General features: G+C 37.2%; 1 protein-coding gene across 2 annotated transcripts; it reads left to right on the top strand.

Moving 5' to 3' along the window:
* Positions 1–1286: 1286 nt before the first annotated feature.
* LOC132157498 (uncharacterized) lies at positions 1287–18463 on the top strand. 2 transcript variants are annotated; one of them, XM_059566862.1, is made up of 7 exons: positions 1287–1438; positions 7292–7357; positions 12177–12256; positions 12496–12628; positions 12977–13270; positions 13359–13452; positions 13578–18463. In XM_059566862.1, the coding sequence occupies exons 1-7, from the start codon at positions 1342–1344 to the stop codon at positions 17863–17865; spliced, it is 5052 nt and encodes a 1683-aa protein (XP_059422845.1). In that variant the 5' UTR covers positions 1287–1341; the 3' UTR covers positions 17866–18463. The 2 variants fall into 2 exon arrangements, with proteins under 2 accessions (XP_059422845.1, XP_059422846.1); XM_059566863.1 differs by lacking the exon at positions 12177–12256 and having other exon boundaries at positions 1370–1438.
* The last annotated feature ends 131 nt before the right edge of the window (positions 18464–18594 follow it).

Raw genomic sequence — 18594 nt, 5'->3', positions numbered from 1 at the left:
GTCGAGAGTATTGAAGCTGACTTCAGCTGATGAAATTGCAAACTATTTTCTTCAAGTAAAATTATTATTATTAATTGAACTCATCTCTGAGTCCTGGTCATCATTGCGACATATCTGGTCCTTGGGTTTTAACTGTTAAATTACCCCAACAGTATAAAACCTGTGTTCAGCTCATATTCTCCAAAATGGTGCTACAGTGATGTGGAGAGACACAGAATTGTTGAATAAATCCACATACAAACAGTATTATCGTCACTTCATAGTGTTACTGTAGAATCACTGATGGCAGAAGTTTTAATGGTAGAAAGACCTCTATAGGCAAAGCAGATTTGATTTCTCATGTCAAGACCTTTTCAAAAAGTGCTTTTGTGAATGCCCATCTTTTATTAGCCCTTCGCCCCTCAAACCTCCTAAACTGTAATTGTGGAGAGTTATGACGTTGTTTGCATGATTAAGAAAGCAGTAACATCTTAAACTGGTTAAAACGATTAATTCCAATGTTTGGCATTTGACATATTAACATCTGGAGTGGCAATAACATTATTTCATTAAGCAAAACTTTCCTTTAGGTTGCTTTATTACATCTGTATCTATTAATTAAAAGTGTTATTACAAATATTAAATGAGTGGATATATTACTGTAAAATTCGACAAACACTGTGTGAACAGGTTTAATGTGTGCACAGAAACAAATGTCATGGTGAAATGGGGAATGTTTGGGGAGGATTGAGCATGTATTTTAATATTAATATTTAAAAATGGAAACAATTCCTCCATTTGTTTTACAAGAAAATTCTCTCTTTTTTCAGAAATATTGTCAAAAGTGGTGTATAATATCATATGCATACATGCAAATGGAAAACATGTAAGCCCTCCTTTGATATACAGTATTTTTGGTGAGTTTGTGAAAATGTTTCAGAACTTTTAAGTACTTTAAAAAATTAAATAGAAAGTCTGAAATTATTCACCCATGTGTGCGTTGTTGGATGTTCCCGGGATTGTAACATGGTACAAGACTAGTTAGTTATGCAGGAACTAAACCTAATAAGCAAGTAATAATATTTTGTAACTGATAAGGAACTTAATAGGTAGCCAGTGCAGAGACTGTAGAATTGGGGTAATATGATCATGTTTTTTGACCTGGTAAAGACTCTAGTCTAGCCACTGAAGTGCATTACTATCTTGAGTTCATAAATGCATAAATAAACAATAATTTCTACACATTTTTTTTACCGCATACAGCAGGTGGCGCTATCCGACCGCCACTGAAAGAAAAAACGCGCATGCCATGACGTCACGCCGAACCTCTGCGTGCGCGCTCCCGTGTTGACTCGCAGTAAAATGGCGAGTTGGTGCGCGAAGCGGGTCTGCGCGAATGAGAGGTTCATTATTCGCCGCGACGCAGACAGATGGAGGTCTGAACTCATCCACGGCGTGGGTAAGGGCAAAAAACTAACTTTCTTTGTTCACGCTGGTTTAACAGAAAGGCGAGCACTAATTTCATGCAGCTAGCATGCTAACGCTAACCGTCAGAATCGGATAAACCCCGCTCATCTTCGCCTTTCGTTCATCGAGTAATCCTCGCAGATCAACCCTGTGGTGATCTATCACTTACCTATGCGACACTCGGCCCGTTTCTCGGCAAGAAATCGCGATTAATATAACGTTACAGTTTTGCGTAATGTTAGTGTTTGGTCTGTGCGCGCTCGCGTCCGTTTGAAAGTTGTTGTTTTTTAATGCGCGCTCACGTGTAGTGCAGCATGAGCGTGATTGACAGATCAAAGTCAGGACTGATAAGGAGCAGGGGCCTGTTTTAATAAAAAACAAGTTAACCAAATAAGCCAGGCTTATTTCATTGAGCTTGACTTATTGTCACCAGATTTGGTTCAAAATTAGTCAGACTTACTGAAAAAAGCCGGGCTTATTTGGTAAACTTGTTTTATGAAACGGGCCCTTCATACGCCGCTTATACATCCAAGATGATATCATCGCGCTAATCGGGATCTGGCTAATTTGGTTCTTTGAACGCAACTGCTGTTGATTATTAGTATGTCTGGATTGAGTTATGTGAGATAACAGCGCGTTCATGCGTCGGTTTAAAAAGGTTTATGTATCGATACGCGAAACCACGATCAGCAATGCAGCGATTGGCTGGCAGCAAGATGGCAACGTAATGACGTCATATAAAGTCATCTGACGAAAAACTTGACAAATTTCTGGACTTCTAAATTTCTGGACTTCTAATAAGGAAACAGCCCAGCGAAAAAAACTACATACATGTTATAATAGATAAATAAAAGTTGCACTTTTTTTTTATTTTAATTTTTTACATGATTCCCAATTATTTAGATTCGCGATTTAAAATATTTGTACAGTCTTTACATTTTTATTTCAATGTAGTAATTAGCTATTTATTAAATGTTACATTTGGACAGATTTGTAACGTGATCATGCTATCTGCTTCTCCTCATCTCCTCCATCATAACACTCTTATAATATCTGTCTTCACTCGAATGCACAACTCTACAATATCTGAATAGATTCAAATAGAATTATGAAGTGATCATTTTATGACAAATAAATATTTCAGTGAGTAAAACTGGCTGTATATAGTAGGCTGTTATGGACTACATGGCATTATCATATTATCTTTAAATACATTTTAAAATGTCCCTGGATCAGTAGGATACTCTTGTAATGTAACAGCGGACATATTTTGAGAATCAGTTCTGGTTTAAAGATGCAATCTAATCCTGTGTAGATTAAATAAACTGCTCTCGAGCAGGTTTAAGGTTACGGACCTATTGCTATGGCAACAATGAGGGTCCTGTGATGTCATGTGTTTGCGTGGGAACGATGTCTGTCTGGATGGGTGCCGCTCTAGATCTGAGACCAGAGGTGATCCTCCCTATATGGACATGGCCCCCTTGCTCTCAAAGATGAATTCATTTTAGCTTTGTTTTTGAATTTGGTCAGAGGTTCTGAAAACATGAATAATTTATTTTAATGCTGTGTGCTTTAGACCTTTCTACGTAAAAATCAGTTTAATCATGTAATGTGAATGCTTTCTGCGAGTGCGATCCAAGACTGAGTGAAACATGGATAAATGCGTTTCATTTATTCAGTATTGTCTTCTCTTCTCTTCCGTGTCTGTTGTGTGAGAGAGTTCAAAACAAAGCAGTTTGTGATATCCGGTTCGGATATTGATTGAAAGAATTGTTACATTTGTTACAGTTACATTTATTTATTACATTTATATTATTTACATCAATCTTTTGAATGGTATAGTATTGTATATTGTTATTGAAACTTCATAATATTTCACTTGATTATGCATTTAGTCAGGAATTATAGTTTATATAGTTTATAACTAGTAAAATGTTTACACGTTATGTGAAAACTAGTACAAGTATATAAATAAATGAAAAGAGACTTATGTTTATGATCTCTGCTGAGGAAATCCATTTCTCAAATCCTCAACCACATCACATCTTTTTAGGGTGAATTATCTCTTATTCCTCTCATCGCGAAGCAAACAGTAAAATAAAAAAACTTGAAGAACAATTTCGCTGCTTTTTCTTCTGTTATGGGCGTATTCAAGCCGCGCGCTTCAGTTTGAATCTGAATAGCGCGTTCAGCGAGAGGGCGTGGTCACATTAGATATAATGAAGAGAGACGTGAAAAACAGACATCGCGTTGTTTTCATATGGATTACTTTAACACGGAATATCTGTTTTCGGCGGCACTTGTTTAGTTTAAAAGTAGACATGTCAAGCTTTCTATAGATATCTCTCTCATGTCTCTTCGTTGAGTATTCACGGAGTTACAGTTCATTTTAATGATGTGTTTGTAAATGAAGATCAGCGCAGACAAAGGCTGCAGACAGCACACCTTGTTTGTTATCTTTATTTTATAAGTGCACAAAGTTTTGTTGTTATTATGTCTGTATCCAATAAAAGTAGACCCTTTACAGATTGGATTGATTCATTGATCTTATCTGTACGATTAAAACTGAAAGTGTAATTTAAGTTCTTTTTGGGGTTATCAGGAGAAAAGGACCCATAACGCGTATCCGCGTTAATCGACTCTAGAGGGTTAAAGATGCTTCAGTCATGCTTTAAAGGGATAGTTCACCCCAAAAAATCAGTCATTAATTACTCGCCCTCATGTCGTTTCAAACCCATAACCTTCGTTCATCTTCAGAACAAATTAAGATATTTTTGCTGAAATCCGAGAGCTCTCTGACCCTCCATAGACCGCAAGGGTTCTTACACGATCAGTGCTCAGAAACATATGAAGTACATCTGTAAAACAGTCCATGTGGCCTCAGGGGTTCAACCATGATTTTTCACCTTAAGTTTTTCTCTTAAGTATGAGCCTTAAGGAGTGATTTCACCTTACTTTAGGGAATTACTTTAGGGTGTTGCATATAATCCCTGAAACACTTCCCTTAGCATAGGGAACTCGTTCAGTATTTCACGACAGCGACAAGGTTTTGCCGTTAAAAATCGGCTGTTGCCATGGTCACATTATTTGTTAATGGAGATGGCGATTGTAAGTTTTCACAAAAAACAATATAACATGGATAAGGAAAAACAAAAAACAAAACCAAATATGAAAGAATGACCAGACGAGACGTAAACTCAAATCGATAATTCACTCAAAACTGAAAATTCTGAAAATATCAATTACTCACCCTTGTTTCAATTCAAACCCATACGACTTTTATTCATTTCTGGACAACAAATAAAGATCTTTCCTCATCTTTGTCTATGAAGAGGTTTTCAGAGACTAGTGTGAATAAATATATTTTTAAATGCAAACAGACAAGATCGTCTATGCATGACTTTTTATTAGGGCTGTAGCTATTGAATATTTTAGTAATCGAGTATTCTACCAAAAATTCCTTCGATTAATTGGATAAAATGTGTTTTTGCTTAATTAAAGTGCTATATTAATTATGCAAGAGAAAATAAGACTCCTGGGTCTCTTAAAATGAACAACTAAGTTTCCTTTTTTAGAAAAAAAAATATTTTTACTATTTAAATGCATAGAATGCATACATCAAAAATAAACATTTAATTATTACCCATTGTTTCTCTGTCTGTACTTGTACTGTGAACAATTACAATAAAGTTGACAGATGAATTAAGTGCATTTAAGTGCCATTCAGTTGGGGTTTTAAATAAAGCATTTTCTGAGATGCACATTAAACATTAATTTAATTTATCTTTTAATTATTGAAAATTAACTTAACTTTTTGGCAAACAAAGGGGATTTACTAATAAAAATAAACCATGGAAGAAATGTGTGATTAAATCTTTAAAAAAAAATTTTTTATTTTATTTATTTTTTTGTAGTAGGCTATGTACATTCTTCTGAACAATAGTCTTTAACCGGACTTTTATTTTGACAGGTTGACGTACCTTTACAGTTATGTGATGTGATGCTAGTTTTACTCAAATCAAACGGTCAGATGCTCATGAAGTGACTGTCAGAGCAGTTCTGGAGATGTTCCTCATGTGTTCACGTCTTATTTAGTGAGACAGCAGACGCTGAAATCACTGGAGCGTCACGCGCGCTTCAGTGTGTGTGATAAAGGAAGACGCGCTTCTGCTCCATTCATTAACAGAGACATGCAGAACATGCAGGATTCATATTTAAATAGACTGTTCCGGCTTAATATTTACAGATATTAGTCCATATCGTGATTTGATGTAAGTGCAATGACCTATTTTTGATTAATTCATTCAAAATTTGGCAAATTCCGTGCCATTCCGCGTTAAACTGTAAATTCCGTTTTTATGACTGGATTCCGCGATTCCCTCCGCATTTTCTGCATCGCGGAAATCATAGGGCCCTAGTTGTGGTATGCCAGCTCTATCTTGCAATGGACACACGCCACGACGTTCTCTTTACGTTTGCACGCGCCCTCAAATCAAAACACTGCTGACTTCTTGCATTATCGGACTCAGCGCTTGTCTCCTTCCGCTTTGTGGGTGACGTAAACGTGTTGTCACATTAAAAAAAATCATTGTGAAAGAACCTGACGTGAGATTTAAAATAAATTAAAAGAGGCTTCGAGGCAGAGGAATTTGCCTCGACCATTTTTTGTAATCGAGTTACTCGAGGAATCGTTTCAGCCCTACTTTTTATTTGTAACTAACATTTTAACGCTAAACTCCCTTTCAGTGTGTTTCATTCATACTCAAAGCCAGGGGGCGCTCTCACGCTGAAAGTCCAAATTAATTCATAGAAGTAGCGTTTCTTATAAGCTGAATGAAGAGCAGAAACATAAACGCAATAAACTCACAATTGCAACAATATATTTGTGCGTTTTTCAAGTAATCTCCAGGTAATATGTAGGAAAATTCAAGAATGAATATTATGGAATATAAATTTGCTCTCGAGTGTGATGCACTGACGTTTGAGCTAATTATGAGCAGTAAGTTGATCATTGTTTATATGTGAATAAATGCGTAAATTAATTTGTTTAACATATAAAGAGGGCAATCATGACTTGTAGTAGCAACATCTTTAAGTTTAAGGGAACCTTAAGGGAAAATCACACTTAAGGTGTTTTATGCAACCGGCCCGGGATCTCTGGTGAAAACAATTCACTACACTATTAATATGATCCAAACTTTTAAAAGTGCATTGAAAAAGAAACAAAGTCCTTCGACATGGAAAGCAATTGTAATTTAGTAACGATTTCATTTGATTTCATTGATTTCATTGACATATGCGTTGTATTTGATTATCATTTAAAAAAGTTATGCTTTATTAGTCATTGTCTTTGGTGCAGTGTGATTGTACATTTTAATGTCAGTAATATAAGTTGCTAGTGTACTCTTAATAGTTAGGCTTAGGTTTGCTTGTGTTTAGTTGCAGTCTGTGCATCAGTTGTGGATTGGATGTTCTGACATTTGTAATCGGTGTATGCAAACTTGCAGTTAATTGCGAAGGGGCAGTTTATTTCTGCTATAATTATTACTGTTATGAATTAAATTATTGGAGTCACGCAGTATAAGTCACCAGAGAGAAATAGGTCATTTCACCAGAAAATCCAGTTGCAACATTGATAAAGTTACGAGCTCAGAAAAAATTAAACATAGATTACTAACATTTAATGGCATTTAATTTGTGATCTCCTTCTTTCACTCTCGCTTCAAATAATTGATTCTTGTGCGTTTGTTTTTATTGGTCTGTTGTTCTTCTTGATCATTATTAAACTTGTTTTACTGTGTCTGTGTCAGACTACTAAAACACATTTCTCTTCTTCTCTGAATAGGTCTTGACAATATCTTGGAAGTGTTTCTTGAAACACAAATTGTGGAGGATCTCAGGCTTTTAAAAGGTATGTTCCTGTGTGTGATGGAACATGCATGAATGATAATCCATTAGTTCAGAAATTGAATATTCAGAAATATCATTCGCAAGTTTTATGATTTAATATTAAATTGTGAACCACATTCATCTAGTTTCTGCATGCCTCCATTATCGGACATATTTTACTGGATTGCACTGGATTTGCTATCACTAGACAAAGGTTTTATCCAGAGAGTTTCTGTCTGCTGGCAACCTTTTCTGGCCAATGTAAATGGACAGTTCTTATGTGTTTATTAGACATGTGCTGGTATTCGGTGATGGGATATATTGGTGATAATGAATATACACGATATTGATGTCATGGGCACTTCAAAGTACAGAGAATAATTATTACAATTTATTCAGAATTTTGAATGCATTTTAAGAATACTTGTGTGCACTCTGCTGTAAGGTGCGTACAGTCGTGAAAAACCTGGAAAAGTCATGGAATTTTAAAACTGCAATTTTCAGGCCTGGAAAAGTAAAAAAAAAAAAAAATCTATTTCATGAAACTGTTACAGACTTTTCATTAAGACCCTAAAGAATCATATCAACTTGTGGAACATGGGAATCCAATGTCCCCTTTCATATTTAGACTTAATATGCTACTCATTTTCAAACTTTTTGCCTTTTAATCTGGACTACATCTCTCCATCGAGTCCTTTTACCCATTAAGCATGTGTTATTAGATTGTGCTGTTTTTATTTTTTATTCAGTTTACTCTTTTGAAAAGTTTTTTTTTTTTAAAGAAGTTAAGCCAAGTTTGGAGTTTTTAGCAAAAATAAATTCTAAAACCATGATATAATTCAGCCATAATATTTCTCGCCATGAAAATAACCACAGAAAGCTGGCATGGCATTGAACACAAACAAACAACATAATCTGGCCTACAACATGTCCTTGATATTGTCTTAAAGTGTTGTGATTCTTTATTTGTTCAGTTACACTTCTTTAGTTAACATTAGTTAGTTCATTAGTTGAGATAAACTGCCAAAGAAAAATTATTCTAAACTTTCAATAATCTTAAATACTTTTAATAAAATGCTGTTAAAATCAAAAGTTCCAACTGTGTTATTTAATGAGCTAACACGAACTAAGAGTTAAATCTTCTGTTTTTATTGTTATCAAATACTGTATTTAAGCATGTATAATTATTTAAATGCAAGCAATTTCTTTTCTCAGAAATTCTGTACTTTGTATTTACATTTATCTTTTATTCAAATGAAAATTAAACAAACATTTTTTTGGTGAACAAAGGGGATTTACTGTTGAAATTAATACATGGAAGAAATATTGTGTGATTATGATTCCTTATAAAGTTTTAATAATTTAAGTAGTGGTAGTTATTGCGATTAATTGTCTACTTTATGGCTTAGGCCATTATCACAATTAATAAATTAATTGTTTGTGGAACTAATAGGCACACTTTTTTTTTAAACCCTTTGTTAAACATAATCAACTAAATACTCCCTTCCTCATTACAGATAAAAACTACATTTGAATGAAAATATATAAGCTATGAAATTAAACTAGCTGACAGTATAAGTTAGCAGCAAAAATAATATCTTGTTTTTAAATTTGTTTTTTGCTGCCTTATTTGTGATGCAAGTGTACTGCGTGACCTACTCCTTTTGACAGATTCGTGAGGTTCTGCGTTATACAGTAAATTCGGTTTTTAGAACTTTTATAACATTTTTATAACACTTTGCACAAATCAAATGATCTCAGAAATTAGCAAACAACATTCATCTGACAGTCCACTCATTTTCTAATGGGCAAAACCATGTCTTGTCAAGTTTTCCATCATTTGGACAAGCAAAAAATGTTGTTGGAAAATCATTGCAGTCACTCTTCGAACATTAATTTCCAACTGATGAAAAAATCAGCCAATCTGAATCAATCGAACTTTAAAGCTCATTTAAAGGGCCAGAAATTAAAATACTTTTGAATGGAACTGTAATCAGATTACCATACATTTGAATTCCAATTGAACGCTGTTACACACATCTTGTATTTTAGACACTTAACTCTTAACTAGAGCTGAAACAACTAATCGATTTAATCGATTAAAATTGATTATTAAAATAGTTGTCAACTAATTTAGTCATCGATTAGTTGCTAAATAACTTTTATTTGCCGTAAGCGACTCATTTCGTGCATATTTCAAATCTGCGGTGACCAAAGTGTGGCAGTAATGAGCCACCGGAGGTTTAACTCAGCCAGTACAGCAGGAGAAGTAGCGAATAGCCAATAGCTGGCCTCGTTTTGTCACGTGCTTCCCGAACAGCGTCTCTGCAGCATTTAGCCGCATTCAGCGGGATGTGGGAGTACTTTACTTTGAGCCTTCAAAAAAGAAGAGTAACCTGTTAACTCTGCACTACTGAACTGTTTAAGGGGTCGTTCACATATCGCGTCTTTTGCGCGCTCAAGTTCGTTATTTCCAATGTAGGCGCGCGGTATGCACGCTTATAATGAAAGCAACGCGGTCGCGACGTGCCCGTTTTTCCAGGCGCATCCGCACTGCATCAAGTTAAAAACATCTCAACTTTTCAGAGAGCCGCAAGCGCACCGCGGGTCATGTGACAAGAACTAACCAATCAGCTTCATCCTTTCACGTAACAACGTTGAAAGCTCAGCCAAGATGAAGGTACAGCTGATCATAGCTGTATATGGATTGCCATTTTGAAATAAATTTAGTAGCAGCGCTACTGCAAGCGATTTTTAGAGCTGGAAATCCATTTATCCTTTGCTGAAATTTCCGCGTCTTCAAGGAGAGAGCACGTCATGGTTGCTTAGCAAAGGCAGACGCCTCAGGGGCGCAACTGCCCGAGACGCGATATGTGAACGGCCCCTAAGACTTTTATTTGTGCAGATTCTCCAGTACAATGTTGTTTGCAAATGTTTAGTCGTAAAAGCTGATAACATTGCTTTTTAACAGTTAACATGTAACGCTTTACAAACATGTTCTGTGATCAGTTTGTCGTTTACCAGTTCATAATTCAGTCTTGCAGCCTAATTATGACTGAATGAGAGAGGAAAATGTTTAAATATATTTGAAATGCACTTTTTTTCTAAGTATTCACTGCTCTTTTTCACACAGCAGTTTTTTTTGTGTGTTGTTGCGAACACAAAGGATCACAACAAATAAGGAGAGGACGAAATGCATTCATTGCCAAAACCTCTCAATTTATTTTACAATCATGCCATTAACCAACATTAAGACAAAGTGCTAGAACTGCCAGTCTGTCACCAAATCCAGTTCCCTCTGCCACCAACAGGAAACAGTCTTTATAGGGAGCGAACACCCAGAAACCGGTGCCTCCAATTACACCACAATCAACTTCCACCTGCAAGCAATCAAAACACAAACACACACAAAGCAGAAAACGGCCACTGGGCGTCACAGTGTGTTCAAATTTTTTTTTCTGGACAACTTTCTGATGGATTTTACTTTAAAATGTGAGTTCCATTCAGGTTTCATGCCATTGGAACTTTTTTCGAAGGATTGTTTACAATTTCACAGCATAAGCTATAAAGCTGTTTCCCAGTAAATTATAAAATGCAATGCACTGCAATTTTATTCTGTTTTATCCTTATTCTTCGTGAAAATATGTTCTGAAAGATTCCTTAATAAGCTTTGTTCGGGATGTTAAACTACTTTAGGAGCTCTAAGGACTGCCATGGTGAAAACATTATTTGAAATCTCCTTGTGAAATTTGCTAGAGTATGGGTCAGTGTTCTGATTGCAGAAGAGTTCAACAAAGGATCACTAACACATAATAAAACAACTCCAGATATATTTTTGATGAGGATTTGACAATGCAAAATGGTTAAAATCTCTTAAATCTATGCTGAATGATAAATACGCTTTATTAATAATTTACTTGGGGAAAAATGGGCAAAACTAAAATATAAGTACATAAACCGATTAATCGTAAAAATAATCGACAGATTAATCGATTATAAAAATAATTGTTAGTTACAGCCCTACTCTTAACCCATTTACCCACATGTCATTGCAACGGTATGTGAATGAGACATTAAATGTTTTCATTTTAGTGAGTTATAGAAATGTTGAAACATCTTGTGATAAACTGCATCTGACAGTAACCCTTCACTCAGTCACACAGACAGTTTTATTTGGATAGGAGTGATATGGGAAGCCAAAAGTGTGATATAGTGTGAATCACATTCAGCGATTCATTGCACGGTGGGCAGTAGTGTTGCCAAAAGAACCGGTGAATGTAATGAAAGTCTTTGTGCAGTGCAGTACCGACTAAATACCACAGCCGTATTTAAATGTGGAACTGAGTCTGATGGATGATAAGATGGTCCATGAACAACAGGTGAATATTTGGATGTCCTTCCTAATGTACTGTATTACCACAACGATTAGCCCGTCACAGACTGTGTGACTTCGCCTGTAGGTTGTTGTTGTTTTTTTTTGACTAAGAACATTTTTGTTGACAGCCTCCTCTGGTCAACTAACAAATAATCGACTATAAGGGGGCAGTCCTAATTTACCAGGGCTGCACCATAAATTGAAATGAAATCTTAGTGATTGTCATGTGCATTTTTTAAAGTGAAACAGGGTTCTGTGATGTGCAATGGTCCAAAGATACAACTAAAACAAAATCATCCTTGAGCTGGGGGTGGCACTGTTTCCATTTTACTTTGACAAAGTCACGCTACCCAAAATGGACAGCTAGTTAGACTGTGAAGCTGGTAGTGTTTTTTTTTTTTCTTTTTCTCTAAGTTCCCTTTCTTGCACACACAGTTGAATTTTGCCTCTTCTTTTGGATCCACAGATTGTAAGCCTGCAAGTGTGTCAAATTGGTCATTTGATGAAAATTGTCTTTTCTGCTGCTTAAGACGGGAAAAAGTGAAGGTAGTTTTTTTTTTTCACTTACACTTTTCCCCCTTTTTCTGATATGTCAAGACACCTTGAAAGAACCGTTTTTATATTTTACCATAGGCTATCGGTTTTTCCTGTACTAGCTAAACTATTTAAGTCATGTGGATTCAGTGCTTTCAGTGATAGCATTTTCAGATGAATTAAGTTGTATGTGTGTCTCTTAAGTATTTAAAAACACACCTCCACCCTTCATTCTCTTTGTATTTTTCCAGGAACATGTAGTTGCACTCAACAAACAAATTGTGGAAAGTGGAGGAAAACCTTTACTAGGTAAAGATCCTTCTAATATCAGCAGACTTGAGTGGCAGTCAGAGGAATTCCTGAATGCAGTGTTACACCGGAAAGGTGAGCAAACCAACACATAGCCAGTCATTTGTGTGAAAATGAATGGCCAGACATGGTGTATTATAGTGATGGAAATGACTGCAACTTTTGCTGTAGTAAGAGTTACAGATACTGTCCAGAGTAAATAAATCGATTAATCTCTCACGTTTTAATTAGCATTTAGCAGAGCTATAATAAAGTTTTATTTACTCCAAGCCTGAAATTTCCTTTCTAGTCTGTTCTTATCAAAGTGTCCTATTTCCTGGACATTCAAATGAAGTCCTTGTCAACTGTGATGTTTATTTTCAGTCTTTGTTTATTTTATTATATGGTTTATGTTAACAACATGTCTAATTGAACTGTCAACAGAATACACGCCAAGAATTCCAGATCCACACATCCCTGTGGTGGCTTGTGGTTTCTTGCAGAAGATGATCAATGAGTTGGCTTCATATTATACCTCAAGAAACAACTGCTCTCAGGACTTCCTTCAGAACAATGAAAAAAAGGACCAAAACCTTCTGAAAACTAGCTGTATCACTTCATCCACTGCTGTCAAAATAGACTCTGTTGCTTCTGTTCAGAAAAAGCTCATCATGGTGGACCAAGATGCACCGCTGGACCTTTCTCTGAGAAAGATCAAAGTAGAGGACATTGAGCAAGGTGCAGTATAGAATTATAAAAATGTAAAGATCTACTAGTTAAAAAGAAATTGGTTTATCTCAGTTATGAATGACTTGTGTCTCTTTAGATGAAGTTCTTGATCTTTCGACTAAGAATTTGAACAAAGGCCATACATCTTTAAGGAATACTCATGTCAGCCCAGCTACGCATTTGGTCAAAAGGTAGATCAGGATATATACTGTTTCTTTTTACCAGGTTTATATTATTTGCTTATCACATACATTTATGTGTTATATAGTTGAGAATGTGTCTCTTATATTTCAATTTTTTTTGTCTGGTCTTTCAGGGACTCCATCGACCTGAGTCTTGCTCAAGTAAAAGATCTACAGTCTGTGAATACTTTGGAACAGTTCATGTCAAAGCTGTGTTTGCACCACCAGCGCCAAATAGTAGATGCATTAGACTTCTTACAAAGCGAAGTCAAGACTGTGTCTGCTTCCAACCATTGCGAAGCACCCACTCCAGATTTGTCTGAGAAGCAGGCATCAACCAGCTGCAGTTATGCATCACATGAAACCAGCTCTGAGATTCAGCAGTCTGAGAGAACATGCTCTGTGGATGCTGCTGCAAGCATTACTAAGACTCAAGAGTCATCTGTTGTCACAAACAGTCAAAAGCCTACTGCAGAGGTGTTAAAGGCTGATGTTTCCAGTATTGCACGGGTAATGACTGAAAAACAAGTAGACCTTGGCAAAATGGACGTTTTGTCATCATCTTGTGGAACAGGTCTTGAGTGTGGAAATGTAAGTTCTGCAACAAAATTGTTTGTCATGACAAAGACTACTACTGATAATCTGGGTGCAAAAAAAGTGTTATGTTCAAGCATTAAGCAAATTCCAAGTAGCAATTCTGTAAAGAAGTGTCTATGTAGTGCGGAACAATGCTTGCCAACTTGTACTGCGGCGTCTGATCATGCAGATTTGTTGAAATGCACACAGAAGTGCTTTGCACATAATGAAGATGCTGTTGTAAAACCCTCCACAATTCAGAAGACATCAAATGTTGTTGTACCAATTTCTCCAAGAACAGCCAGGAAAAGCAGAAAAGGTTCTTGCCTTATACAAAGGAATGGTTCTTTAAGTTGTCTGGTAAATGATCCGGATAGCCATTGTGACCTAGTTTATATTAGAAAATCAATTACAGAATGTCAACCTCAATCTCATAATCGACTGCATCCACGACAGAATGCCCGAAAAAGCACAAGGGGGCACAAATATGTGGAGGAGTACTTGGAACTAAAAACAGTCCGTACCTTAGCTGGTAAATCGATAGTCAATTCTAGTGGTAATTGTCCAACTCGTATGCCAGATGTGCACACCTCAGTGACTCTGAAGCAGGTCCTTTCTAAGTCTGGCAGTGTACCTCTAGTAACCACACCTTTTGCAGGGGATTGCATGAAAAATGTTTCAAAAATTGTTCCAAAATTACCATCGGAGGATGTAGTGGAGAATGAAATGCCAGGAGATGTCGTAAAAGTAACAAATCTGGGTCTGATGGTTGAAACCAGTCAGACGGGTAAAATTAAAAGTAATGCCCAAAAATTCAATGAACTGTCAGGTAATCAGAGTGAATTAACCATGCAACCAGATTTGATCTCAGAGAAACACATGGACCCGGTAGAAGAAAGCACAGAAACAACAGAACTCACTGTACAGAAAGACACATCTGACTTCCAAATTGGGTCTGTGCCAGAAGAGGTGGTATGTGGTACAGAAAGAAAGGTTGAGTGTGAGGATAAATCATTGGAGCCATCACTGATCAATGTGTCCCCTGACATGGTTCAAGAGTTCTGGACTGATGAAGCTGACATAGAACCGAGAAACGAAAGGGAAATAAAAAAAAACATGGAAGTAGAGACTGCAGCAGATGTACAGGAACAAGGCGAGGCATCAGAAATAAAGGCAAACACTGAGGATAGAGGTTCTCAGGAACAAGTTATACATGACAAAGCAAACTCTTCCGAACTACCAGTGAGGAATCAAGGGGACTCAGCGGTGTCCAGCCTGACTGAAGTCTCTGCTGTACCACTTATAAAATGTAAAGAAAAGGAAGAGGATCTGCATACTTCAGAAGTTTTGAATGCAAAACATGCAGTGCCCTCAGACAGATGCTTGCGTAGTAGAAATAAAGGCAGCGTTGACGTAATGAAAGACTCTATGAATTGTGGTGCTACTGAACTTGTTGATCATGCCAATAATAAAAGGCCAAAGGCTCATTCTACTGAAACAAATGTGCATACTGAGCAGGAGCCTGATTTGAAAGCTGTAGAGATTCTTGAAACGGCACCGGAGGTCCCAGCTGCTGCACCTTATAATAGTCTGGATGTGGATCATGTGGTCAAATCAAGACCAAAATCTAGTACCGCAAACGCTGTTGGGAGAGATGAGCATCAAAGTCCAGGCATCAAAATGAATAATGATTTGCCAAGTGTTTTGTCACCTGAGGTTCTTCCAGAGACTGTAAGCACCACTTCCACCCCAGAGAGTGGAAAGCATGACAAACTGAACAATCAAGCCTCTGAAAGCATGGAAAAAATGCCACTTAGAAACAAAAGTAGTCCCATTGAGCTGTCTGTCAGTGGACCCTGTTCACCCATCAAAAAGTCCCCACCAAGCTCTGAAAATTTGATTTTGAGAAGCAGAAATAACACTGAAGAACCTTTAAGTAGCAAGTCAATCAGTCTGATAGAACGCCATTCAGAGAAGCAAGGACAGATGCCTTTAAGAAATAGCAGCTCTCTTAGTGAGCAGGCAGCTAACCGAGATTTCTGTACATCTTCCGAGACTGTTACACATATGCCTCTACGAAGCAGAACTGTTAACTCAATTAAACCGACTGTTACTAAAGATTCTCCTGTTAAAAGTTTCATCAGTGATCCACCTGGCAGTTCGCCCTCCAGTACTTCCTGTAGAAAAACCGAGGCCAATGGGCACATGCCCTTAAGAAGCAGTGCCAGTTTAATTCCAGAACAACCCCGTAACAATACATCTACTGTGATAGATGGATCAGAAAGCCCTGGACGCATGTCGTTGAGAAGAGGGAATGTAGCTAATACTGAAAATACCTGTGGCTCAACAACAACCCCTAGTAGAAGTAAACATTCTCTGAGACAACCAAGGGTTTCAGCATCCTCGAGTGGGGAAGCTGAAGAGAGCCCCTTGAGTTCAAAACTTAAAATCCAAAAGCAGAAGCATGTGGTGTCCCAAATAAGAGGCTCACTGAAATTGCCAGATGAATCCTTCCGTATAGCTAGTCTTCAGACAACCGAACCTGTTGTCTGCAGTCCCCCAAAATTTTTGGAGGCACTAAGGGGGGAAGAACACCAGCAGTTGATTTCAAACTTAAATTCAAAGTTTGATAAAATGCACAAAAGTTGGGTTCCAATGGACAAGGAGGGCCAGCCTGCACCAAAACCCAAAAGCAAGGCAGATAGGCTCAAAGAAATCTGGAAAAGCAAACGCAGAGTACGAAAGACAAGGCCATTGGAACAACAAAAGTTATCCCCTGTGCAAATGCTATTCATGAAGCCCTTTGACTTGTCCAGTATCTGCAGGTGGTTCCTGCAGTCAACTGAAACCAAATCGCTTGTAATCGTTAAGAAGGTCAACACCAGACTTCCTTCTGAAACACAGTTGTGCTTTCACTCTTCGGCAGCAGGAGCGGGTTCCTCTCATGGGATATTTCCGAGCCTCCAGGCCGAACGGTTGAAGAAGCACCTGAAAAAGTTTGCTATTGCATCACCGGTGAAGAACACCCCCAAGAATCAAAGGCTACTTGCTAAAGCTTTAGGTCAGGGTATTTCTGTGATGAGGAGCAAAGTAAAGCACGAACAGACAACTGCCACACGAATCTGTACAAAGGCACAGAGTCTTGCTGGAGTGACACCGGCACAGACTCCCGAGAGCCTGGCCTCGACCGCAGGCAGTGCGAAAAATCCAGCCAGTGCTAGAATTCTTCGGAAATATTCCAACATGCGTGAGAAGCTTCAGGTTCAGCAAAACAAGAAATGCAAAGAGAAAACTTTCAAAGGTGCTCGTTTAAAGGCATCAATAACTCCAAAGAAAGCCAACCAACAAAAACTGCCGACATGTAAAGGGTCAAAGTCTGTGGTTGTTCAGAGGATCTCATCTCTGACCAAGAAGGCAAAAACAAACTCTGCCCTCAAACAACGAGCTTTGAAAAGGAACCAGTGTCATAAAAACGGTGCTTCTCCAAAGAGGTCGCAGGCACTTACAAGAATGGAGAAACCCATCAGTGAAAATGCCTCAAAAAACACCTCGAGTAAAAAACAGACACTGATCAAAACTGGAACTGATAAAGCACAGCAAACAAAAGCAAGTCTGACTAAAGTTGACGCAAAGAAACCAGAGTTTCAGAAAGGCCCTAATAATTTAGAATCGCAATCTTTGGATGTGGACGTTAAACCTCTGATGTTGGAAGACCAAGTGTTAACTAGGTCACAAAGAAAGATGGAAGGCACCCCTTCACAGACTGCCTCTCCCAAATCCTCCACAAAGCGAGGTTTGGAATCACTGGTCACTCCCACAAAACGTACTCGGACCTCAAAACCATGAACAATGTGTACAGGTGTACTAGAAACTCATGTAGAAATGTTTCATAAAAACAAGGGGTGCTGATGCTTTTCAGAAGAAGATTAATTTTGAAGTTATTTTTTTTAAGCTCGGCAGTACATTTTCAGAACTTTGGATTTATTGACATCTGAGAAAAATGTATCTTAGTTTAGGCAAAGACATTTTCCAGAGTTCATTCTTTTAAGTGTCAAACATTTTCCAATTATGATTAAAGAAACCTATTTGTTTGTAATGAAAAAAAAAAAATATATATATATATATATATATATCTTCATGATAGAGCCGTTAATGTAAAAAGAAGTCAAGAAATAAAGGTTCTGATTCCCATTAATGGGGCATTTTAAATATGGGTTATAAATAACCCAATAACTTACTTGCTTTGTTTGACCGTTACATTGTATAGCTTATTATTACAACAACTTGGACTATTGACCCAGATATTATTTAAGGAATAATCCACAATTCTAAAACAATGATTTTAGCTAATTAAAGTGGCTTTGTAACCTGAATGTGCCTTTTTCTTAACTGTATTTGAGGGGATTGAGGTTGCCTCAATGAAGCCTCATTTTTTTCGCACATAGATGAGAAATTTGTATCAAACTTCTTCATAAGATCACAGCTTTTCCCCCTTTTACTCTTAATTCCGTTTTGTCTTTTACAGCACTGATTAAGTATGTTGTAGTTCATATTTTCGGTCTACCATTATAAGGT

This window comes from Carassius carassius, chromosome 14, assembly GCF_963082965.1.
Source record: "Carassius carassius chromosome 14, fCarCar2.1, whole genome shotgun sequence".
NCBI classification, from domain to species: Eukaryota; Metazoa; Chordata; class Actinopteri; order Cypriniformes; family Cyprinidae; genus Carassius; species Carassius carassius.
The sequence above is the reverse complement of the archived record's forward strand: the minus strand, read 5'-3'. Positions and strand labels throughout refer to the sequence as shown.